Source organism: Chiloscyllium punctatum, chromosome 41 (genome assembly GCF_047496795.1).
Source record: "Chiloscyllium punctatum isolate Juve2018m chromosome 41, sChiPun1.3, whole genome shotgun sequence".
Classification (NCBI taxonomy): Eukaryota; Metazoa; Chordata; class Chondrichthyes; order Orectolobiformes; family Hemiscylliidae; genus Chiloscyllium; species Chiloscyllium punctatum.
In genome coordinates, this window is record NC_092779.1 from 42,950,887 (window position 1) to 42,977,905 (window position 27,019).

Consider the following 27,019-nt stretch of genomic DNA (forward strand, 5'->3'; position numbering starts at 1 on the left):
TGAGAGAGAAATCAGGAAGGCAAAGAGAGGTTATGAAATAGCATTGACAGATAAAGTTAGGAATAATCCGAAGAGATTCTACAATTACATTAACAGCAAGAGGGTAACTAGAGAGGGGTACGGGCTCTTAAAGATCAAGGTCGTTGTCTTTGTGCTGAACCTCAGGAGTTGGGAGAAATACTAAATTAATATTTCACATCAGTTTTTACTGTGGAGAAAGAAATGGAGACCAGAGAATGCAGAGAAATAAATTTTAATGTTTTAAAAACAATTCACACTACAGAAGAGGAAATTCAGGAAGTCTCAGAGAATATAAAGGTGAATAAATCTCTAGGACCTGATCTAATGCTTCCCAGAACATTGTGGGAAGAAAGAGGTGAAATTACAAGACCCCTTGCAGAAATCTTTGTATCATCTGTACGGATAAGGTGTCTGATGATTGGAGGGTACCTTTAAGAAACGCAAGGAGAAACCAGGGAACTACAGACCTGAGTCTGGCTTTGGTTTTGGGTAAATTGTTGGAGGTGATTATAAAAAAAATAGGATTTATGGACATTTAGAAAGGCAAAAATTGATTAGGGACAGCCAGCATGGTTTTGTGCAAGGTAAATCGCCTTAAAAACCTGAGTTTTTTTGAGGAAGTTACCAAAAAAGGTTGATGGTGGCAGAGCAGTAGATGCTGTTTATTTGGATTTTAGTGAAGCCTTTGACAAGGTTCCACATGGTAGACTAATTAGTAAAAGTCAGGTCACACTGGATTCAGGGTGAGCTTGCCAATTGGATACGTAATTGGTTTAAGAACAGAAGGCAGAGTAATGGTGGAAGGATGCTTTTCTGACTGGAGGCCTGTGACCAGCGGTGTTCCACAGGGATCGGTTCTGGGTCCTCTTATGTTTGTCATTTATCAAAATAATTTGGACAGGTAGAAGACGTGGTTAGAAAGTTTGCAGACGACACCAAAACTGGTGGCATTGTAGACAGTGAAGAAGATTTTCTAAGGTTACAAAGGGATCTTGATCAAATTGGTCAATGGGCTGAAAAATGGCAGATGGAGTTCGTTCTGGATAAATGAGCGCTATTGTATTTTGGTACAACAAACAAGTGTAGGGCTTATACAATTTATGGTAGGGCCTTGGATAGTATTGCAGAACAGAGCGACTTAGGGGCGCAAGTACATAATTCTTTGAAGTTTGCATCACATAAACACAGGGTGGTTAAAAAGGCATTTGACAGGCTTGCCTCCATTGTCAATAAGTTTGGTGCTGGAAAGGCACAGCTGGTCAAGTAGCATCTGAGGAGCAAGAGAGTCAATGTTTCGAGCATAAGCTCTTCGTTGCTCAGTCCTTTGAGTACAGGAGTTGAGAAGTCAATGTTGAGGTTGGAAATGACATTTTTGAGGCCTCTTCTGGATAATACTGTGTCTAGTTCAGTCACCCAATTATAGGATGGATATTATCAAGCTGGAGGGGGTTCAGAAGAGAGTTACGAGGATGTTGGCGGGTATGGAAGGTTTGAGTTTTAAAGAAAACCTGGATAGGCTGGGACTTTTTCACTGGAGCATAAGAGGTTGACAGGCGATCTAATATAATATTGAGAGGTACAGATGGAGTTAATGGTAATTGTCCTTTCCCCAAGTTGGGGGATTTCAAGACTGGGGGTATATGTTTAAGGTGAGAGAGATTTAAAAAGGCAGGAGGCAAACTTTTGGGATGTACATGGAAACTAGATTACCTGACCCTAATATTTAAAACCTTAAAAAATCATTTCCGACTTGTTGCCGGAATCAAAATTAAGGTCCACGTTCCGGAGGTCTGAACTGATTTAGTTGACTTGACTGGTCTCAAGATTGAAAAGGGAAATGGTCAAAGCAAGATAGAGAGCAGTTGAAACAATAAGTCAGAATACATCAGAAGCATCCATCCTGCTCCACCTCTTTCAGATGTTCACAAGCTGTGAATGTTTCAGGTTCCAAAGTTATAATGGTTTATACATTGGGTTTGTATGGAAGACAACCTGAAAATAAGCACCTACCTGGTAATCTGTTCATGTTGACACCTTGAGCAGAAAGGCCAATGCCCATGTACCTGTAAGAACATTACTCTTAATTTTTTCAGTCAATTAGGTTCACAATTATTTTGCTGCACAACATTTTTGACATTAGGATAATTGCATTAAATTCAGAGATTACCCCAATGCTTATAAATTTGATTTACAATATACTGCTGTTGGCAGCTGATCTTGGCACCATGCAATAGTATTAATACACCAAGCTGTGGAATCATACCCAAGAGACATGCCACTAGAGGCAGGAGTGCCATGACAGTGAGACAGCAGATGGTCACTATATTTTATAGCTAGTTATTTTCACATCATACCCTGTTGATTTTCCTTCGCCAATTGGAAAAATTGCAATCAAAAACTAAAAACTTTGAAATACATATCTTTTTAGTTAATCTATTCAGTTAATCTATTCAAACTTAGAAGATATACTCTAGCATCCATCAGTAATGACATGCTGCTAGCAAAGCACAAAACCAAACAAGACAGAAGAGACATTGAACATCCTCAACAACACCCTCACAGGCATAATGTTCACCAAGGAGGAAGAAACCAACAACAAACGCGCATTCCTGGACGTCACAGTCGAAAGAACGGACAACGGAGAACTACAAACCTGCATATACAGAAAACCGACAAACACTGACCAAATACTTAACTACACCAGCAACCATCCCATAGCACACAAACGAAGCTGTATCAGAACACTATTCCAACGAGCCACCACAGACGAACTTTGGAAAACAGAGGAGAACCACCTATACAACGTATTCAAGAAGAACGGATACTCAAATAATATAGTGCGCAGATTCCTCAAGAACAAACCACGACAAGCAGACCAAAAACAGCCAGAAACCCTAACCACCTTACCATACATCAAAGAAGTTTCAAAAATGACAGCCAGACTACTAAGACCCCTCGGAATCCTAGTAGCACACAAACCCACCAACACTCTCAAACAAAAACTAACAAACTTAAAAGACCCAGTACAACCCACAGACAAATCAACGTCATCTACAAAATTCCATGTAAGGACTGCCACAAACACTACGGAGGACAAACAGGAAGAAAGTTAGCCACCAGGATACACGAACACCAGCTAGCCACAAAAAGACACGACCCTCTCTCCCTCGTAGCCCTACACACGGATGAAAAAAAACACCATTTCGACTGGGACAACACATCTATCCTGGGACAGGCTAAGCAAAGACATACCAGAGAATTCCTAGAGGCCTGGCACTCCAACCACAACGCCATAAACAAACACACAGATCTAGATTCCATCTATCAACTCCTCAGAAAATGAACAGGAAATGACATCACCACAAACCCCAGGAACCCCATCCAGGAGAAAGATATAAATAGAAAGCAGGAGACAACAGCTTCGCTTCACTTGGAGGTCGCCACTGATGATGTTACCTAGCCAGGTAATGAAATGTCTGGATATCAAACCTACAGCTCAGTGAGCAAACCTACACCCTAAACCTCAACCTGAGCTACAAACCTTCACAAACCTAGCAAAGTGGTTCTAAATAATGTAAATGGAACGTTTCAGGTGTGGTCAGTTCCATACACTTAATAAAACTGGAAGAACTGTGGACGTTGTAAATCAGAAACAAAAATAGAAGTTGCTGAAAAAGCTCAGCAGGTCTGACAGCAACTGTGAAGAAATATCAGAATTAATGTTTTGGGTCCGGTGAGCCTTCCTCAAAACTGATGGTAGTCAGGAAAATGTTGGTTTATATGCAGAAGATGGGTGGGGGAGTTGGTAAGGAATAAACAAAAGCCCAAAAGATCTGTCCAACTGTTATTCTCTCTGGGTTCTATCCCCACCTATTGTTTACTCCTTACCCATTCCCCTCTCCCTATCTTCTGTATATAAACCAGCATTTTCCTCGCTACCATCAATTCTGAGAAAGGATCACTAGACCAGAAACGCTAACTCTGATTTTTCTTCACAGATGCTGCCAGGTCAGAGCTTTTCCTGCAACTTCTGTTTGTGTTCCATCATACTCCTGACTTTTGCCTGGAGATGGTGGACAGGCTTTCATGTGTCAGAGGGAAGTTAGTCGCTGTACGATTCCTACCCTTGTAGCCACAGTATTTATATAGTCCAGTTCAGTTTCTGATCATAGAGTCAGCTGTATAGTATGGAAACAGACCCTTCAATCCAATTCATCCATGTCAACCAGATACCCTAAATTAATCTAGTCCCATTTGCCAGCATTTGTCCAGTGATAAATCTCAATTGCAATTCAGTAATGGTTGCACCATTCAACGTCAAGAGGTTAGATTCTCTAGTGTGGCGCAAATAATACTTGCCACTTGTTAGCCCGAACCTGGATACTATCCAGATATTGCTGCCTTTGGACATCATCTGCTTCTGTATCTGAGAATTTGCGAAAGCTACTGATCAAGAATCAGCAAACATTCCCACTTCTAGCATTATGGAATGAAAGTCATTGATGAAGCAGCTGAAGATGTTTGGGCCTAGGACGCTACCCTGAGAATTGCCTGCAGAGATGCTGTGGAGCAGAGATGACTGACTTTCAACAATCATTAACACCTTTCTTTATGCCAGGTATGACTCAACCAGCAAACAACTTTCCTCCCAGTTCTCACTGGCTCCAGTTTTGCTAACACTCCTTCATGCCACACTCAGTCAAACGTAGCCTTAATGTCACTTTCACCTCACCTCTGGACTTCAAATCGTGAGCATTCAAAGAAAATGATAATTAGGAACACCACCACCTGCAAGTTCCGTTCTCAGGCAGTCACCACCCTGACTTGGAAATTTATTGCTGTTCCTTCAGGTCGCTATCAAAATCCTAGAACTCTTTCTCATGGCATTGAGTGTTTACCTACAGTACATGGACTGCAACAGTTCCAGAAGGCAGTTCACCACCCACTTCAAGGGCAACTAGGGATAGCAATAAATGCTGGTTCAGCCAGCACACCCATATCGCAATTGAATAAAAAATAAATAATTAAATTAATTAATGGAAAACCAGAACCATCTATGCTGTGGTTATCAAGATTCTACAGTATGGGTGTTGAGCCCTATTCTAAGCATAGGGATGCATTAGTAAGTGATCAGGTGAGTGACTAGAAAAATAGTAGCAATTGGGAGAAATAACACAAAGGTGATTTGTGTGCCCTGGGAAAAAAAAACGTGCAGCAAGTGTTTGCTGTTGCTCAGGATTGAACTGACAAACAGCCAGAGTCACTATGGAGCAAACAGAAAGATGAAAATTGCTCAGGTTTCTTCCAGGAGGTGGTCAGTCCTCACGACAGAAGATTCAGGAGGATAGGAACTAGGTGGCCTCATGGCTGGCAGGAAAAAGCAGGCACTAAAAGAAATCCTCTAGGAGGAGACCTTATAGGAGGTCGACAGCACCTAACAGTAATGTGGGAGGTGAAGAAATGCACAGACAGCACACCAAGTACAGAAATGCAGTGGTCATAGAAGATTCAGCAATCAGAAAATTGAGGATGTTTTTGTAAAGTAATTTTCATGCCTTCCTCGTACATGACACTATGGAAGGGGTTTAAAGGGAAATAAACAAGAGGGACAACAATATGTTATGGCTCACGTGGGAATAGAAGACATAGAAAAAGGATTGAGGCTGTGTTGAATTCCAATTAAAGAGCAGGTCCAACATAGGAATAATTGTTGGATGGGATCCAAAACCAGAGCCCCCATGACAAAATAGATTAAAATAAGACAGAAAATGAAAGCTTATGATAAATAAGGTGCATAATACTTCAGGGAATCTAGGTGAAAATAGAAAAAGTACCAGAGGAGATCTAATAGGGAATGAGGAGCTGGGAGAATGAGTATAGATTGGCAGCTTTCATAGGGAACACAGCAGTCTTTTTAAAAACAATTTTTGTAAAAAAAAATTGTGAAAAAGCCAAACCAACTGGGCCCCAAAAAGGTCTACTTGTGGAGACAAAACATGGTTGCTGTACTAGAATGAATATTTTAACATCTTTTCAATTGGAACAGGAAAAAAGTGGTAATGGAGAAATTGGACAGGATAAAAACAAGGAGGTACTGAAAAAGTTGGAAATAATGCCTGAGGACTACAAATATTACATCTGATTAGAACAGAGAAGACAACATCAGCAACTACAGGTTGGTCAGCTTTATGTCAGTCATGGGGAAATTTGCAAAGACCGTAATCCCACATGGAGAAAGATAGCCAAAGATATGTAAAGAGATAGTAATCCTTTCTAAATATCTATAGAAATGCTATGTGTTAACAAAGTAAACATCAGTCCTACAGAAAGTGAGTCTAGGGAACAAATGATAGAAAATAAGGAGACGATGGTGAATTGAACATGTACTTTGCATTGATCTTTGCTGTGAAATTTAGAAGAAAGATCCCAAATACAGCTGTAATTCAGGAACTTGAAAGGAAGAAGAAATGAAAGAAAATTGCAACCAATGATACCACTGGAGCTGCGGACTGACAAGTCCCAGGGTCCTGATCCACTTCATCCTCCAATCTGACATGAAGTGGATAGTGAGGTAATTAATGCATTGGTTCTAATGTTCCAAAATTAGATTCTTAGAAGAATACACCTTGGTCCAGAGAACAGGTTATATTAGACTTGGCATTGTCCAATGATGAGGAGGTGCCAGTGTTGGACTGGGGTGGACAAAGTTAAAAATCGCAACACCAGGCTGTAAGTCCAACAGGTTTATTTGGAAGTACTAGCTCTTGGAGCACTGCTCCATTGTCAGGTAGCTAGTGGGGCAAGGTTATAAGACACAGAATTTATAGTGTGATCTTATGCTATAAATTGTGTGTTACGATCCGCCCCACTAGCTACTTGACGAAGGAGCAGCACTCCAAAAGCTAGTACTTCCAATAACCTACTGGACTACAGCCAGATGTGAGTTTTTTAACATTGTACAATGAGATAGCATTAATGACCTCAGTGAAGTTTAAGGGAGGGGGGACTGGATCCAAGACTACTATTCTAAACTTAAATACGTGCAATTATAAATAGCATGAAAGCAGAATTTGCTGAACTAAACTGGCAAATTAGGCAAAGGATACATCAAAAAAGATGAAACTGTAGACATTTAAAGGAATATTTCAAAATAGAGGTATTCAAAGACGAAAGAAAAATTCCAAGAGGATGACCCATCACATGTGGCTAACTAAAAAAGTTAGTGTCAAACTTAAAGAAAAATTATATAACTGTGCTAAGATGGATGGCAGGTCAGAATATAAACATAAGCAAAGCGTTACTAAAAGCTTAATAAAGAGTGAAAAGTAGAGTATGCAAAAAAGTTAAGAAATAAAGAGAGACAGAAAAGTTGTTATACATATTTAAAAAGCAAAAAAAAAAGAGACAGAGCACTGGTCCTATGAAGTGTAGTTGCAAAGAATTAATAATGGAAATTAAGGATATGGGAGGATTTTAAGTAGTGACTAGTAAGAGAGTTGATGTGCTTTTTTTCCCAATTTTCTAAAATTCTGTAGATTCATGAAGAGTTCCATCAAATTGGAAAGTAATTAATGTGATTCAAAAATAGAGGGAGACAAAGCAGGAAACCATAGGTCTTTACTTAATACAGAAAAAGTGTTAAAAGCTATTGTCAATGACATTATAGCAAGCTATTGTGATAAATTCATGGCAATCTGGCAAAGTCAACATGATTTTGTAAAAAGAAAATCATGCTTCATGAAGTTATCAAAATTCCTTCAAGAAGAGACTGCTAAATGGCTAGAGAAATTGAGGTTTTGGTCAAGAATAACAAGGAAGCATATGTCAGGTATAGACAGCAGGGATAGAGTTAATCCCTCGAAGAGCATAAAGTAAGAACATATTTAAAAGGGAAATCAGGAGGGCAAAAAGGGGCCATGAGATAGCTTTGGCAAATAGGGTTAAGGAAAATCCAAAAGAGATTCTACAAATACATTAAGGACAAAAGAGTAACAAAAGGAGAGAACAGGACCCCTCAAAGATCAGCAAGGCTATCTATGTGTGGAGCTGCAGGAGACAGGCGAGATACTAAATGAGTATTCAGCATCAGTGCTTACTGTGGAGAAAGATATGGAAGATAGAGAACGTGGGGAAACAAATAATGACATCCTGAAAAATGTCCATATTAGAGGTGGTGGTGCTGGACATCTTAAAACACAAAGGTGGATAAATCCCTGGGATCTGATCAGGTGCACCCTAGAATTCTGTGGGAAACTAGGGATGTGATTGATGGGCCCCTTGCTGAGATATTTGAATCATCGATAGCCACAGCTGAGGTTCCGGAAGACTGGAGGTTGAGTAACGTGGTGCCACTATTTTAAAAACATGGTAAAGAAAAGCCAGGGAACTATAGACAGGTGAGCCTGACATCAGTGGTAAGCAAGTTATCAGATGGAATCCTGAAGGATAGGATTTACATATATTTGGAAAGGCAATTGCTGATTAGGGACCGCCAATATGACTTAGTGTGTGGGAAATCACTTCTCACTAATTTAATTGAGATTTTCAAAGCAGCAATGAACAGAATTGACAAGAGTGTTGGATGTGATCTATGTGGACCTTAGTAAGGTGTTCAATAAGGTTCCCCATGGCAGACTGGTTAGCAAGGTTAGATCACACGGAATACAGGGAGAACAAGCCATCTGGATACAGAACTGGCTCAAAGGTAATAGATAGAAAAGGTAGTAGCAGAGGGTTGCTTTTCAGACTGGAAGCCTGTGACCAGTGCTGTGCCACAGGGATTGGTGCTGGGTCCACTGCTTTTAATCATTTATATAAATGATTTGGATGAGAGTATAGGAGGTCTAGTTAGTAAGTTTTCAGATGATAGCAAAACTGGAGGTGCAGTGGACAGCATAGAAATTCAGCATACAACAGGATCTTGATCAGATGGGCCATGAGCCAAGGAGTGAAAGATATGGAGTTTAATTTAGATAAATGCGAGGGGGCTGCATTTTGGAAAGGTAAATCAGGGCAGGACTCCGGAGTGTTGCAGAACAAAGAGACATTGGAGTGCAGGTTCATAGTTCCTTGAAAATCGAGTCCCACGTAGACAGGATAGTGAAGAAAGCGTTTGGTATGCTTGCTTTTCTTGGTCAGTGTATTAACTATACGAGTTGGGAAGTCAAGTTGAGGCTGTACAGTACCTTGGTTAGGCCACTTTTGGAATACTGCATGCAATCTGGCCTCCCTGCTATTAGAAAGTTGTTGTTAAACTTGAAAGGATTCAGAAAAGATTTACAAACATGTTGCTAGGCTTGGAGCGATGGGGAGTTGCTGAATAGGCTGGGGCTACTTTCCCTAGATCATTAGAGACTGAGAGAGGTTTATAAAATCATGAGAAAGATTTAAAAGGGACCTAAGGTGCAGCTTTTTCACATAGGGGGTGGTGAGTGTATGGAATGTGCTGCCAGAGGAAGTGGAGGCGGCTGGTACAAATACAAAATTTATTTCGGCATCTGGATGGGTATATGAATAGGAAGGGTTTAGAGGGATACGGAATACAATATGGGAAATAGAATACAAATGTCAGAAAACATGAAACTGTCCATTTCGGTATGTTATGAAGCGAAGATTGACACCACCCCACACCACCACCCCCCCCCCCCCCCCCCCCCCACCCCCCACACCAAACAGACAACTAAAACCAAAACACCCAGAGAGGCTTGTCCCAATCAATGTTAGTTGTAGTATCACAACTGATAAATCCTACCTCTCACCACCCCCCAAATCTCTTCGAAAGGAGTGGTTAAATTAAATGAAATCCATTCACTCACTCTATAATCAATAAGTAACAATTTATTTACCTAATTCCAACAGTGAACAAATGAACAGAACCACAAAGAAACTGAACAATTTCCCTCTAACTATTAACTATTCCTCAATAAATCAAAATTCTAATAGTTTGCTGTTCCATTAAATATAATAAAAAAAATTAGAACTTAGTCTCTTCAAATTACAGCCAAGGTACATCTTCCGGAATGCTCTGCACCCTCGCCGCTGATCTTCTTTAACAAACGCTTTCTTGTATCAGGAACACCTCTCTCCACTGAATTCTGGTGTCAGGAATATTAGCTATGAGTGGCGGCATACTTTTAGTCAGGTGATGGTTACTCTAATCTCTTCAGATGGCAGTTTCCTCTCTGCCGATTTTCAAATGCCCTCTTCTTTTATACTCTTGATGACGTATTAATTTCTTTATAATTGGATTGGTTCGAGGTTGTCAAAACCATCTCATTTAAATTTAAACTGGTCCTTAGTGTCCAAGTGCCTGGTTTAAATTAATTGGCTAAATTTAAAAATTTGTTGCCTTGGCAAAACTGCTGCTTTGCCTGCTAACGGTACAGCCTTTTGATATAAATGTTTCAATTCGAGCAGCTTCAACTGACAAGCTGCTGCCCACAGAAACTCCTTTCCAAATCACTAAGCATAGGAAAAAAAACACACCTTTTAAAAAGGTATTACGCAATCATCCCCCTCCTATTATTTTACAGCATCAAATTCTAACAATCTTCCAATCCAGAAATACTCTACTCAACTTCGCAACAGGTAGACAGAGCGCTGAGATGCAGAGGGATCTGGATGCTTTCATGTATGAACCTCCAAATATGCAAGTATGACAAGGACAGCTAAGACAATGCTAACATTTATCACAAAGGGGAGTGATTACAGAAGTAGGATGTTATGCTTCACTTATCCAAGGCACTGGTGAGACCAATCTGTAGTACCATATTAGTCTCTTTAGTTAAGGACATCAATGCATTGGCAGTAGCTCAGAGAAGGCTTATGAGACTAATACTTGGAATGAGTGAATTGCCTTATGAAGGATAGGCCAAAGAGGTTAGGTTTCTGTACCATGGAGTTTAGAACAATAAGAAGTGACTTGATTGAAATAGACAATTCTGAAGAAATTTGACAGAACGGATGTGGAAAGGATATTCTGGCTGGTCAGAGAATATAGAACTAGGGGTCACTGTTTAAAGATAAGGGATTGCCCATTTAAAACTGAAATGAGGATTTTTTTTCCAAGAGAGAATCAAGAAGGAAAAGAAAACATAAAACTTTACCCTACACTGATTGGGCCTCATGTGAACTATTATATCAGAAGATGTCAAAGCTTGGGAGAAGGTACAGAAGAGATTTTCTAGAATGGTACCAGAAATGAGGGAATGGAATTGTGTGAAGACAGTAAAGCTGGAATTGTAGTTTTCCAAAGAACAAAGAAGGTGGTGTTTAAAATCATGAATAGCTTCAATAGAGAAAATAAAGAAAAAAATGCTTCTAGTGGTAGAATGATCACAGGGACATAAGGGAGCATATATTTAAGACATTTGTCACTTCTTTTATTTGAATAGCAAGTTATGACTTGGCATGTATTTGGATGTGGTATATTTAGATTTTCAGACCGCTTTTGATTAAGTCCCACACAAGCGGTTGTGGGAGTACGAAATATGTATTTGTCATTCACAGGGTGACAAGCTGAAAATAGTTGGATATGGCAAGGAACAGTGCTTGGGCCTTAATTATTCACAATCTATATCAACAATTTGGACTTTGGGACAGAAGTAACATTTACAAGTGTGCTGATGATGGAAAACTAGGCAAGAGTGCAAGTTATGAGAGAATGTGCTATGGGCGGCATGGTGGCCTAGTGGTTAGCACTGCTGCCTCACAGCACCAGGCACCCGGGTTAGATTCCCAACTCAGGCGACTCTGTGTGGGTTTCCTCTGGGTGCTCCGGTTTCCTCCCATAATCCAAAGATGTGCAGGCCAGGTGAACTGGCCATGCTAAAATGCCTAAAGTGCATTAGTCAGGGTAGGGGAATGGATCTGGGTGGGTTACTCTTCAGAGGGTCAGTGTGGACTTGTTGGGCCAAATAGCCTGTTTACATACTGTAGGGAATCTAACCTAATCAAATGCAAAGACAATTCAAGGGGACTTGGAGAGACCAAATCACTGGGCAAGAAAAATGACAGACGTGTTACAAATGAGGAGAAATGAGAGGTTTCCACTATAGTGGAATAGAAATTTCTTTAAGTTTGGGGGGGGGGAGGGCGGGGGGGAGAGAGACTGGGAAGCATTGAACTTCAAAGACACTTAACTGTCTTTCATGAGTCACAAAACAACATGCAAATGCAATAAATAGTTAAGATGGCAAATGGTATGTTGATCTTTAATACTGGATGATTTGAGTATACCAATAAGGAAATCTTACCGCAATACACAGACTCTTGGTGAAATCATATTTGTGAGCCATTTTTAATTTCTTAAAAAACGAAGAATACATTTGCCACATACAAAGCACAAGGAAGGTTCGCCAAACTAGTTGCTGATAATGGAGGGAATGGTTATTTAGACTCGACGTATATTCTCTGCAGTTTAGAAGAATAAGAAGTGTTCTCAATCAAACTTGCAAAGAGGATCTACAAGTTAGACGCAAGAAAGCAGTTTCTCTTGATTTTGTGGTGGTGGAGGGAGGGGATCTACAACAAGGGACAGAATCTCAGAATAAGGGCAGACCATTTAGGGCTCGGATGAGGAGCAATCTCCCCATTTAGTTGGTGGGAACTCTTTAGGATTTTCTATCCCAGCGGGCTGTATAGGCTCAGTCATTGCACACATTCAAGTCAAGATTGATATATATCCAGATATTTAGATATTAAAAGCATTAAGATATACAGGAATACTGCAGTAAAATGGTGCTGAAGTAGAAGACCAGCCATGAATTGATTGGCAGCGTGGGTTTAAAGAAATGAATAACCTATTCCCACCCCTATTTGTGTTGTGATCCTATTTTCTTACATTTTCCAACCTTGGTGTTTAGACATACTAAGGATGGTCTCTTTTTCTTTCTTTTTTTTAAATGGGGAAGCCAAAATCAGTGAAACACACTGAACATTGATTTTTTAAAAAATCAATCTTATTATTGGGATTCTAGCCTGGTATTTAAATTCTCCAGATACTGTACTTCATAAAAATCAGCAATTAAATTTCACTGAACTTTTTCGGTAATTAACACTTTGGTAATTAACACAATGTTTAAAGAGTTTTACTTGATGCAAAAATTATTTTTCAAGTTGAATAAAAATTAAATTAATTTGTTTGCATTTAGAGCCTACAGAGCAACATTTAAACCTGAGTGGTGGAGGTCAAAATTATAATGTCGAACATGGAAACAGGAGTAGGCTATTCAATGCAGGTTTCCCTAAACTGCAGGACTATTGTCGTTTAGGAAGGAAACACAGCTCCAACTTTAAAATGAGGGGCTGGGAATTCTGTGATAACTCGCTTCCTGACTTCCGAAAGCCTGTCCAACAATCTGCAAGGCGCAAGTCAGGAACATAATGGAATACTCACCATTTGGCCTGAATGAGTGCAGCTTGAAAAACACTCAAGAAACTCAAAACCACCCAAAGCAAAGCAGCCCACTTAATAGCCATCTACATCCTCAAGTATTATTTTCCATCATCAAAGCACAGTGGCAGTGATGCGCTGGATCTACATGATGCACTGCATGATTCATCAATGTTCTTTGGACAACATAAACCAAACCCAAGGTCTCCACTGACTATAGAACTGGGGCAGTAGTAAGTGGCAAGATGGACCCCCTTCAGGCCTTCTTCCAAGCCAGATATCTTCTTGACTTGGCACCGTTCTTTATCACTGGGTTGAAATTCTGAAACTCCCTTCCAAACAGTACCAGGGGCGTACTTACACCACAGATTATAATCAAAGTGAGCATTCACCATCATATTAAAGGGTAATTAAGGGTGGACAGCAACCACTGGCCTTGCCAGTGACACCCAAATCTCAAGGATAGAAAGGGTATGAAGAATACACAAAGAGGAGGGCGAGGCAACTATGGCTGTCAAGTGATGTCAGGGACAGCATAAAAGCAAAAGAAAAGAAAAAATGTAAATTTGGTGAAAACTAGCCAGAGGACAACTAAAAATGCTGTAAGGAGCAAGGAGGTGAAACATGAGAGTAAGCTAGCAGTAATATAAAAAAAAACTTTATTAAAAAAATTTAAAAAGGTAAGGTAGAGGCAAGAGTGAACATTGGACCACTGGAAAATGAGGCTGTAGAAGTAGTAATGGGGAACAGAGAAATAACAGAGGAACTAAATAGGTATTTTGCAACAGTTTTCAGAGTGGAAGACACCAGCAGCACAGTCACTGGGAAATTTGAAAACATCTAAAGGTGGATAAATCACGTTGACCAGATGGACTACACACCAAAGTTCTAAAAGGAGTTAAGGAGATTGTGGAGGCATTAGTGGTGATCCTTCATGAATAACTGGTGTCAAGGAGAGTCCCAGAGATCAGAGCCACATAGTACTGCTGCCTCCCCGGGCAGAATTCCATCCTTGCATGACTGTGTGGAGTTGACACATTCTCCCAGTCTCTGCATGGGTTTCACCCAGGTACTCCAATTGCATCAGAGTCCAAGACATGCAATTTAGGGTTGGCCATGGTAAATCTGATTCATAGATTCACAGAATCCCTACAGTCCACACTGACCCTCCAAAGAGTATCACACCCAAACCCATTCCCCATTGCTCTACATTTATCTCTGACTAATGCACCTAACCTACACACCCCCGAACACTATGGTCAATTTGGCACTGCCAATTCACCTAATTTGAAACCCAGAGTAAACCCATGCAGACACAGGGAGAATGTGCAAACTCCACACAGTCGCCAGAGGCTGGAATCGAACCTGGGTTCCTGGCACTGTAAGGCAGCAGTGCTAACCACTGAACCACCCAAATTTCTTAGAGCGTCAATGGATCTGTAGATTGGGTGGATTAGCCATGTGAAATGCAGGGTTATAGAGACAGGGTAGGGGGTGGGTCTGAGTGGAACACTCTTCAGAGGGGCAGTGTGGAATCAATGGGCAGAATGGCCTGCTTCCACACCATAAGGATTTGAAGATTCTCTGATTTTATGAAAATGGCTAATGGAACATCCCTGTTTAAGGGAAGGTTGGCGGCAACAGACAGCAAACTACAGGCTGACTAGCCTGACCTCTGTCGTTGCCAAGAAGTTGAGAGCCCGCTTTAAGGATGAGATGGTGGAATATTTGGAAGCGAGTGGTGAAATAGGGCAGAGTCAGCATGATTTCATCACGGGATGGTCATGCCTAAAAAATTTGTTAGAATTCTTTGAGGTAGTAATGAGAAAGTTAGACAAGGGAGAGTAAGTGGATGTGATCTATGTCAATTTCCACAAAGCATTTGACAAGATGCTACACAGGAGGCTGCTAAACAGGACAAGAGTCCATGGTATTGGGGCATGGTACTGGCTTGGATAGAAGATTGGCATATTGCACAGAAGGCAGAAGGTGGGGATAAAAGGTGTCTTTTTCAGGATGGCAGCCAGTGACGACTGAAGTTCCACAGGGGTCCATGATGGGACCACATTTATTTACATTGTACAGTAACAATCTGGATGAAGAAACTGATGGCATTGTTGCTAGGTTTATAGAGGACACAAAGATGTGTGGAGAGACAGGTAGTGTTGAGAAAGCAGGGAAGCTGCAAAAGGACTTGGACAGGCTAGGAGAGTGGACAACGACTGAATCCAATGTGGGAAAGGGTGAAGTTATACACTATGGAGGGAAAATTAGAGACATGGAAATTTTTCTAAAGAAGCAAAGACGTCAGAAATCTGAAGCACAAAGGGACTTAGGAGCCCTAGTTCAGACTTTAAGGTTAACATGCAGTTTCAGTTGGCAGTTAGGAAGGCAAATACAATGTTAGCATTTATTTCAAGAGGGTTAGAATACAAGACTAGTGATGTACTACTGAGATTGTATAAGGCTCAAGTGATTTATAATATTGTGAGCAGTTATGAGCTCCATTATTAAGGATGTGTTGGCAATGGAAAGAGTCCAGAGGAGGTTTGCAAGAATGATCCCAGGGATAAAAGGCTTGCATCATGAGAAGCAGTTGAGGACTTGGTCTGCACTTGGAGTTTAGAAGGATTTTGGTGGGGGGGGGGAAAAAAAAAGAGGAGAGAGAGACCTGATTAGAGTGGATGTGGAGATGAGGTTTCCACTAGCTAGAGAGACTAGATCCGAGATCACAGCTTCATAGTGAGAGGATGACCCCTTTAGAACTGAGATGTGGAGGAATTTCTTCAGCCAGAGGCAGGTTGATCAGTGAAACTCATTGTTGCAGAAGGTGCTGTGGAGGCCAAGTCATTGAGTATATTTAAGACAGATAGGTTCTTGATTTGTAAGGGGATTAAGGATTGTGGGAGAAGATAGGAGAATGGAGTTGATAAACATATCAGCCATGAGTTAATGGCGGAGCAGACTTGATGGGCCAAATGACCTAAGCAGGATGTTGCAGAGTAAGAACCAGGATCTTGACATTCACTCCGCCTGTGATGATCAGGAGCTGTTTTAAAAGAAAACATGTACATGACCCTGACCTGCTTTGGTGACTGATATCAAAATGCCCAGGGATAGGCAGGATGCTTAGTTAACATGTAAATTGGGATTCCATAGTTCGCATGGGGGCTCAATTCAAAACATGTTTCTGCTGCACATTTTTCCCAGCAGTCAAGAAACTAGCAAGTGAAATGAGCAACCTTTGCTCTCCACCCCCAGGTACGTGACTCTTTCAGCCTGAGTTGTGGGCCAGAAAGAGAAGTCTACACTCATCAAGCCACAGAAGAGCCTTAAATTCTTCCAGCCCTGAACTCTAGCTATTGCCAACCCAGCACCAACTGATATCTTCTCTCCTCATCTGCAGCCACCCACCTCGAGCAAGGTCACTGAACAGCAGCCTCCTGTCATTGTGTTTCCTATCACCCACAGGGAGGCTTTTCATGTAGCTAGTTGCGGCCCAGAAAGCACACCCACCAAAACGTTTGAGGCCTGTTGCACCCTCAGCTTTGTCAGATTTTTCTGCTACTTCCTTTCTCACTTGTCCCTTACCCAATTCCATATAAATATCTGGGCTTAGGTGTTGAAGGCTTCATGAAGCTACGTGAGGGGCAAAGGAGATAGCTGGTAGTAGAGAAAAGAAGGTGAAATTATCTTCACTCATTAAAGATGATCATGAATAGCAGGTGGTTTATAGCAGAGGCGAGTGAGATTGGAGTCTTTGATGCAAAGCATCAAAACCAGTTTGAATCAGACGTACCCACATCTACTAGGTGAAAGTGAGTACTGTAGATGCTGGAGATCAGAGTCAAGATTAGAGTGGTGCTGGACCCAATGAACTGGGAAGTGATGTTGTATGGTCGAGTGCGTGGTGCTGAAAAAGCACAGCAGGTCAGGCAGCATCCAAGGAGCAAGAGAATTGATGTTTCAGGCAAAAGCCCTTCATCAGGAAGGTGGGGACCATAACGGAAACAGCTGGAAGAGGGACATCAAAATAGAGATGAGGGAGTAGTGAAATAGATTGATAGTAGTACTATCAGGATTGGAGACTAGACACCAGACAATTAAGAATAGGAAAATATAGTTCTAAAGTGACTCATGAGGCAGAAGGACATTTTCCAGGAACAAACTTAAGTGTCATACTTCAATAACACAATGATCATACTTATTATTTGAGAGAGATGATAAATCCAGGGTCTAACAAATAAATTTTAAAGATCACAGAACACTTTTCAAAAAGGAGCAGGGAACTCTCCTTGTGCATCTTAACCTTTCTCTCTTAATATTACTAGAAATAGATTGACTTTATTTTTTCATTTATCATTTGTGGGTTCTTGCTGTTGATACAATGCTTGGAACATCTGCCTCCACAACAAGTTACTATACTGTAGTAGTAATACAATGGATGCACTTAGGATGCCATGTAGAAGCAGGTTCTTCTGAGAATTGGCAGCTGTTGCTGGCTTGCCAAAGGTAAGCACATTGCGTTCACACAAAAATGACACCTTTAAATAATAAATGTCCCCAAAAATTAATCTTAGCATTTAGCTTTCTGAAACACTACATTTTTTAAATAGTTTAAATAAATGTCATAAGCAGAATTTCAGTAATGACAGAAACAAAGCACAGTAGTTTGTTCACACTTACCCATCTCGTCCTTTACTGACTATCTTCACCTCAAAGTAATAAATTCCACAAGCAGCAGGTATAGGATACATTGCTCGAACTGAAGCCGCATCTTTTGGTGTTTTACCATGACCTGAAGGTACAAAATTTAGATGAAAATTAAGCCTGCAACATTGCTTAAAATTGGAAGATACAGAGAAAGCTCATTATTCAGCACAAATTAAAAACAATGGAAATCTACAAGGAAATCACATATTACAGGTAATTGTCCTTTATTTAATGCTTCACTTCCTTCAGCCTAATTATGGAAAAATAAACTCAAATCAAGACTCAAAAAGCCACCTAGAAAAATAATTTAAATCCAATTTGAAGTTAGAAATCAGCAGTTAAAAACACAGTAGCATAGGAATTCCCACGGGGAGAAAATTAATGAATGCCCTGTGGCAAAAATGCTGAGCAAAGGTAGATTACCAGTCAACAATGGAAGTTTACTGCCTGTCTTCATTTATTACCTTTATTTTATAACCAGAGATTTATAATTTTAAATTACAGTTTCTAAAAATCTGTTACCCATTATCTCAAAACTAACAGCAAATTCTGGAGAAACTCAGCATGTCTGGCAGCATCTGTCAAGAGAAAAACAGTCACTACTTTGGTCTAGTGAGACTTCTTCAGAGCTGAAAGGAGTTGGAAAATAGGTTCTTTTTTATGCTTCTGACAGAGGCAAAGGTGCAGCAACATGGCAGATATAGAGGGGCCTGGTGCAAAAGACACTAAACACATCTTACTTATGTCTCCCACCCCCAATAGCATTTCACCATGACACCCTGATGCACACCTCCATCACTGCAAATGCTTCTTTATTGTCCCACTGCACCTTTCTATACAATTGCAGAAAGTGTAACACATGCCCATTCATCTTCTCCCTGCTCACTGTCCAAGCCTCTAAAACACCTTCCTGCTGAAGCAGCATTTTTCACTTGTCCTTCTTTCAATCTTGTCTGCTGCATTCTCTGCTCACAACACTGCCTCCTTTACATTGATGAGAGCAAAGCTGACTGTGTTTGCAGTACACCTCCATTCCATACCTAGGAATGACCTGGAATCTCCCAGTTGCTTACTATTTCAATAAATTACTTGTTAACATTTCTGTCCTGGGCCTAATGCAGCGTTCCAACGAAGCACAGCACTAGAACAATACTTCATTTTCCACTTAGGTACAGCCTTAAGGCCTCCAATATTGAATTCAATAACTTCAGGAAGTGACCACATTATTTCTGTTCTATTTTTCTTAATTTCTCTCCCCACAACCATGTTTGCATTTTATTTACTCTGCACTTAGGAGAAAGGACCAATTCTCTCCCTTTCACCCCTGATATGACATCCTCTGTAATTCTCTTATTTTCTTCCTCCACTATTAACAGCCCCTTTGTCTTTTGCACTGGGCCTCTACACCATCTGCATCTTACTCCTCCTTTGTCTGTCAAAAGTATAAAAACAAATCTATTTTTCAACACCTTTCAATTCTTAAGAGTCACACCAGACTCGAAGCATTATCTGTTTCTATCTCCAGCTGCTGCCAGAGCAGTTGAGCTTTTCCAACATGCTCTTTTGATCAGATTTTCAGCTTTTTTTTGCCTTTTTTAAAAACTTACAGCAATATTTTATCTTTATTATCTACAAACAGTAAACTGCAGATTTATTATGGTTACTTAAATACTTCACAAAAAAGTGTGGAGAAATATAGATACCCATTGCTGATATGAATAAGACAAATATTTCAAATGAATACAGTTACTTCCCCAGCTGGACTATTTTAAACCCAACTATAAGTGGTCATGCAGATTAAAGACAACTGAAATCAACTAACTCCAAACAAATAAAAATATCAAGATTGAATTAAATGCAAATTGAAATTGAAAATCAAAGGTCATCTCCACTTAAGGGAGCAGGACTATTTCTTGCATATTACATTTGTTAATTTAAAATCTATGTTGAGAATTTACGAACAAGTTCTTAGATTTGAATTGTTGAGCTACGATATAAATCAGAAATTTCCAGCTGCACAAATCCTCTCAGCTATATTATATTGTCTAATGAACAATCCCGCTAAGCAATAGAAACAGTTTTGCACCTTTGTGAATAAGGTATAAACTCAAAATTGAAAATATTTTGATCTGGATAAATACTTATGCACATTGGCCATTTTTATTCGGTACCAACAGCGAATGTTGTTGGCAGTTAATCTTTTAAAAACATCTGCAAACAATATCTTAGGCATCCGTAAAAATAACATGAATACTATGTTAAGTAGCTGAAAATGTGTTTGGTGAAACAAACAAACAGCCAAAGACCACAGAGGTCAAAGCTGGAATTCTAACTGAATGGGCAATATCAGGCAATTTTCTACACAATGAGCAATTTTATACTGTCTTGGTCAATTCAGGAAGTTTACATCTTGAAATTAGAAGACCACATATGGATTCAAGTTCATGATCCTGAGCATGTCATTTAGGTTTAAAGTTCAGGAAATACTGAAGGAGTGCTGCATTGTTGAAACTAACATTAAAAAGACCAAATCTATACAAGAGATCCAATGACATCGTTCAAAAAAGTGGAAATTCTTAGCTACCCCAGGTCCACAGTGCTGCTTTAACTATGCCCATAACATAAATCAGATCATTTAACCATTCACTGAATTGTATTTTGTTTTTGGATCTGGTTGTCCATAAATGGATGGTGCATTTATATTTTAAACTAATTTGAAACACCTTCAACGATATGTAAAGGAGAGAAATTCCTCTCAAGCCACTGTATAAATGCTAGGTTATTCCTGCTTCATTTCAATAATACTACAACACTGATATCTTTCTGACAATGTGGTAAATTGCCCAGTATGCCCTGCTCACAAAAAGTAAAATAAAATCTTACTGAGCCAATTACTGCCCCAGTCTACTCTTGATCATTAGTAAAGTGGTGGAAGGGATCATCAACAGCACTATCAAATAGCACTTGCTCAGCAATAACCCACTTTGATGCCCAGTTTGATTTCCACAAGGGCCACTCAGCTCCTTATTTCAAACATTGTCAGAAGAGTTGAACAGCACAGGAAAGTTGAGAGTGCGACAGTCCTTGACATCAAGGCCATATTTAACCAAGTGTGACATTAAGGAGCTCCAGCAAAACAAGAGTCAACAAGACAGGTGCTCCAGTTTCCTCCCACAATCCAAAGATGTGCAAGTCAGGTGGATTGGCCATGCTAAATTGCCCATAGTTTTAGGTGCATTAGTCAGGGGGAAATGGGTCTGGGTGGGTTACTCTTCGGAGGGTCAGTGTGGACTGGTTGGGCTGAAGGGCCTGTTTCCACACTGTAGAGAATCTAATCTAATCTTGGAGGTCAGTCATCTCAGGAGTTCCTCAGTGTGGCATGTTCTATTAAGATAGAAGCCCTGTGGTCCATTAGGACAATGGCAACTTTAATTTTCATAAATATTTTCTGTCTGACTTTCCCTTAAATGCGTTGATACAGCTCACTTCAGGGACTCCCCATGGTAGCAAATTTCACATTCTCACAATTCCAAAGGGAAACATTTTCTCCTAAATTCTTTATTTGGATTTCTTGGTGGCTTTTTTTTTTAACATTTGTAGCCTTTGTGTTCCTTCAGTGAAATCAGAAGCTGTTGTCTATCAACACTTTTCATCATTTTTAAAATCTCTATTAGGTCTCCTTCAGCCTTGTTCTTCCCCCCAGCAGCACCAACATCCCCCCTCCCCCAGACAAAAATAACCAAGTCATCATACTTTCCCTTGCACATATACCTTGCAATGCTTTCTGCACACTTTCCAAGACATCTACATACAGTTCACTTCAGGCACTGAATGAGATTATCACGAAGTACCCTCAATGTTAACCTCTCCCCTCATCGGAGTATGACCCTCAATTAACCCAGTCTCTCTCTAATGAGTCAGCACGCAATGGTCTGGTAGGACTAAGGCAAAATTAACCTTTTTTAGGTTTAAATACCATTTTTAAAGAGAAGAAATCTCAGCTACAACAGCATAAGTTACTTTTAGTGTGGTTTAACCAAGACTAGGTATAGGCTGGACATAACTTACTTACCTTTTAATCACATCCCTTGAGAATAAAGTCCAATGCTTAGTTTGAATTTTTTTTAAAATAGCATTGTTAACCTGACGTATTTGTATTCCAAAATTCCCTTGCACCCCTATCGTTTATTTGGAATGTGTAGGTCTAGATGGGATAACCTAGAGTCTCCTTGTTACAAAAATTTATGATGAAAATTACTTGCCCATTTTAACAATAACAATAACATTTAAACAACAAAACAATGTTCTGCAAATGTCCCTTGCTACACATCAAGTGCAACTTACTACCTGTAAAAGTTATAATCCAATATTTAAGGGTTTTTCAAACTAGTGGATTCATCCAGCAGCAATAATTCAAGATGTGATAACGAGAGGGAAAATAAACAAATCTCAACGCAATTAATATTAATAAATTCATACAATTTAAAAAGATATTTCACTCATGGTGAAAATAATGTTTAAAACATTGCAAACCTAACAGCCTTGTTCAAAACAGGGTGCAAGGACAATAGCTGCAATACAGGTCAGTCTAATCTCAGTGGTGGGAAAGCTATTCCAAATGACAACTAGGACACAATTAGCAGACACTTAGACAAATGTGGATAATTAGGGAAATCCAGCACAATTGTAAACGGCAATTGAATTCACCTAATTTGAGATTTTTGATGAGATAACAAAAAGGGTTGATGAGGGTAATGCAGTTGATACGCTGTACACAGACTTTCAAAATGGTGTTTGCTGAAGTATTGCGTAAGTCTTGTCAGCAAAGTTGAAGCCTCAAGTAAAAGAGACATTGAGATCATGGATTCAAAGATGGCCAAGTAAAAGAAAACAGACTGAAAAGCAAAATGCTGATTCTTTTGAAAAATAAAACTGGAGCAAGTGAATTGGAATTTTCGGGGGGGGGGGGGCAGGGGTCACAAACTGTTAGGAAGTAAAGAAAAGATCTGTAGAGCACAGAATATGCTGGAACATGCAGGCATACCCTAAGTTAGAACTCATTCCTTGTTTCAATCAAAATGTATGGCAAAACCAAGTGAAGGGTACAACTCTAAAAGGGAATAGAGGTGAAGAGGAACATGCAGGAATGTGTGGACAAGTCAGTCAGATGGTTAAGAAAGTTATTAATAATGCACAAAAGGATCCTGGGTTTTATTGAGAACAAGCACAAAGCAAGGCTATGGTGAACATTTATAAAATTCTGGTTTAACCTCAACGAGTTTAGTGTGTCAAATTCTGGGAACCACATTTTAGGAAAGAAGTAAAGGCACTGGATAGTGTGTAGAAAACATGCACTGCAATGATTCCAGAGATGACAGATTTCAGTTATACAAATGGGTGAAGCGGAGATCATTCTTCTTGAGAAGGATGAGAGAACATTTGTTCAAGATCAGGAGGAGGTTGGACAAGGACAAGCAGGGTGAGGCTATGATCTGGAATTCACTCTTACAGTCTATGATGGGGAAATGATATAAAGAAAGTTTGGTAATAGACTGCAGATTAAAAACAAAATTGTAATGTTACATAGAAAAGGCAGGGCAAGGTGGGTAATGCGCCAAATGGTCTTATTTTCTGCTAAATTCATTCTAAGATTCTTGAGTGTTGACTATCTCTCAAAAAAATCAACTTTAACGATTCAAAACCCTGCATTCCTCCATGATTACAAAATTCTACTTCAGTAAATCTACAAAAAGATGTAATTTCCTTCTCAGTTCAGAAACAAAAATCAAGGATAATTTTATTAAATTAAGTGAGTGTGCATGTGAGCAAAAAATAGAACAACGTCAATGTTTTTAGAAGCTCACTGAATGACCAGGTTTTACCCTTGTGGGACATATCAATTCAGCCTTCGCTAACCAACATTAAACCATTGTAATAGGAAGATATTGACTACTAAGTTCTGAATAGGTAACAGGCATAAAATTCATAAGAGGAGGAGAATGACAACAGACTTCCATTCCTATACGTGACAGTTGAATGTACAGTTAACAAAGAGCTTCAAATCAGCATCTACAGAAAAACAATACACACGGACCAAATACTTAAATTCAGAAGCAATCATTCCAATACACACAAACTGAGCTGCATCAAGACATCACACTGCAGCACCCAAGAACTACAAAAAGAAAAATATCTGTACAATATTTTTAAGAAAAATGGGTAACCAATAAACACAACCCACTGACTCCTCAGAAACAAACCCAAACAAGCAGACAATGCAACCAAAACCTATAGCCACACTACCTTATATGAAAGGCGTATCAGAAATGACTTCCAACCTACTCAGACCCCTTGGCATCATGGTAGCCCACAAACCTACACACACTTAAACAGCGACTAATTAACCTATAGGATGCATTAGATACCACCAGCAAAACTAATGTCATTTACAAGATACAATTGGACAAACTAACAGGAAACTTGCCACCAGGATATACGAATACCAATTGGCCACCAAAAGACACGACCCACTATCATTCGTTTCCATACATACAGACAAAGAAGGACGTCACTTTGACTGGGAGAACACACATATCCTAGGACATGCGGAACAAAGACTCATACGAGAATTCTTAGAGGCATGGCATTCTAACCAGAACTCCATCAATAAACACATCGATTCAGATCCTGTCAATACATTCCCTTGAAAAAAAAAGAACCGGAAATGACATCAACCACCTTAAGAAACCAAGAATTATAAATAGAGAAGCCAGACATACCACTAGCACTTCACCAGAGACTCTCACTGATGATATTATCTAGTCATGGTGACGGAACGTCTGAAAACAAACCCTCAAGCTCAGTGAGCAAACTTACAGACTTATCATCAATATGAGCTACAAATTTTAAAAATAGAAAACATCATTCATAACCATGGACCCTAGAACTTAAAGTACCTTAAAAACTCAGTTCTGCAGGACTCACATTTCCAAATGGCATTGTGGAAGTGATGGCCTGGTGATAATTTCACTGGACAAGTAATACAGAGGACCAGGCTAATTTATGTCACGGGACCATGGGTTCAAATCCTTTCATAATGGCTTGTGGAATTTAGATTCAATTAATAATCTGCAATTGAAAGTCAGTCTCAATAATGGTAACTATCATAGATGATTGTTAAAACCCATCTGATTCACTAATTTCTTCTACAGAAGGAAATCAGAAATCCTTACCAAGATTGGCACCTGTGCAATTACCAAGATAAATGTGGCTGCCTCTTAACTATCCCCTGAACTGACTGACCAAGCCACTTAGTTAAAGATTGATCAAGGATGGGCAACAAACATTAGCCTTGACAGCAACACCCACATCCCATGAATTCAAGGAGATAAAGTGGCTTACTTGCATCCTTATCAAAGCACAAGAGTGTTAATATTTATTTGGGAAATTAGATAAAGTTTAGAAACAGACTTCAACTGTAAACTTAACAGTAGCCACTGAGGGAGAGGAGCTCAAAACGATTATGCAGTAAAGGGGAGTGGGAGGTGATGCAATTATAAGATCTACTGCAGCATCAAATAAGAAAAGTGTCTAAAAAGAAAGACTCATCAGATGATGAAAGCAGTGGCAGCAGATAAACCATAATTGAGGGCAAATTATTTTAAAAGGCAAATTATCACACCTATTACAGATTCTAGCACCCCATCCAAAATTATTCTATTCCCAATGTGACAAAAGATAAGATTATTTGATTGCAGAGTTTCAGATTGGTAGAGACTCATCTAATATGGTTGCTAAAAAGGGAAATTAGCAATTTATGTGTAATTAGATAACAATGCCAAGAACCATACATTCAGTTATTTCTGTAAAACACTTCCACTTTATTCTCAGTCCGAACTACTCTTGCCAATTCCTCCACCACTAAAAATAAGAATGGTAAAGTGTACCCACCATAATTTGTACATATAGGTTGATACTTTAAAATACTAAAGGCCCTAAAAACCTTAACAAATAAAACCAATTTCCTCTAAAATACTGTGCTATTTAATAGAACACCACGGGAAATATTCATTTCAACATAATATTTTTCAAAGCAAAAATGATGCACATTGTGGATGCTTTCACAATTGGTTTTACTGTTGCATTCACAAATCAAAAGCTGAAAATGCAAAAAAAAGCTCTGACAAAATGATTCAAAATATCAAAAGGAATACAAAACATAACATCTATAGAAGGTAACATGATAAGACATAATAACAATGCACTAGTGGGAAAATCTAGCAGGAGCAGTTCAAAAATAAAGAGTCTCTCATTTTAAAATGGGTGCAAGGAGGAAGTTCTTCTCTCGGAGGGCGATTAGTCTTTGGGATTGTGACAGAATTCTGCAGGCTGAATAACTGAATATATTCAAGTCAGATTCATATTTCTGATCTGCTAAGGATTAAGGGCTTTGGGGGATCAAGCAGGAAAGTTAAGGCCATGATCAGATCAGACATGATCTTGTTGCATGGTAGCGTAGGCTTGATCATTCTTAGATTTTACGATCAAATAAGACATGTATAGTACAATACAAACAAAGCCATAACAGTTCTAGTGAAAAGGTCCTTAAACTCAAATACTGTTTCCTTCTACACAGATGCTGCCTGATCTCCTGAAAATGCCGAGCATTTTCCAATTTCATTTCAGATTTCCAGTATCTATCGTAGTTTGCTTTTGTATTAGCATCTAACATTTCTGGCAGAAGTGCAGAAATTCTGTGAAATGCACGAGAGTTCGATGGATTTCAATAGATATATTTGGGTGTTTCATCATTCCAAATACCTTAATGGACGATCAGGTTAGTCTAGTAGAGACAAATCAATCTGTATTTCTATTAAGATCAACCCAAATCAA

General features: G+C 39.5%; 1 protein-coding gene across 3 annotated transcripts in view; it reads right to left on the reverse strand.

Annotated features, from left to right (window-relative positions):
* Positions 1-27,019, reverse strand: part of ranbp9 (RAN binding protein 9) — a 90,680-nt gene that overhangs the window by 57,882 nt on the left and 5,779 nt on the right. For all 3 annotated transcript variants that reach the window (XM_072560789.1, XM_072560790.1, XM_072560791.1), the window contains 2 exons: positions 18,101-18,212; positions 2,032-2,084 (listed from right to left, as the gene is read on the reverse strand). In XM_072560789.1, coding sequence (XP_072416890.1) covers positions 2,032-2,084; positions 18,101-18,212 — 165 coding nt within the window. The remainder of the gene's footprint in view (positions 1-2,031; positions 2,085-18,100; positions 18,213-27,019) is intronic.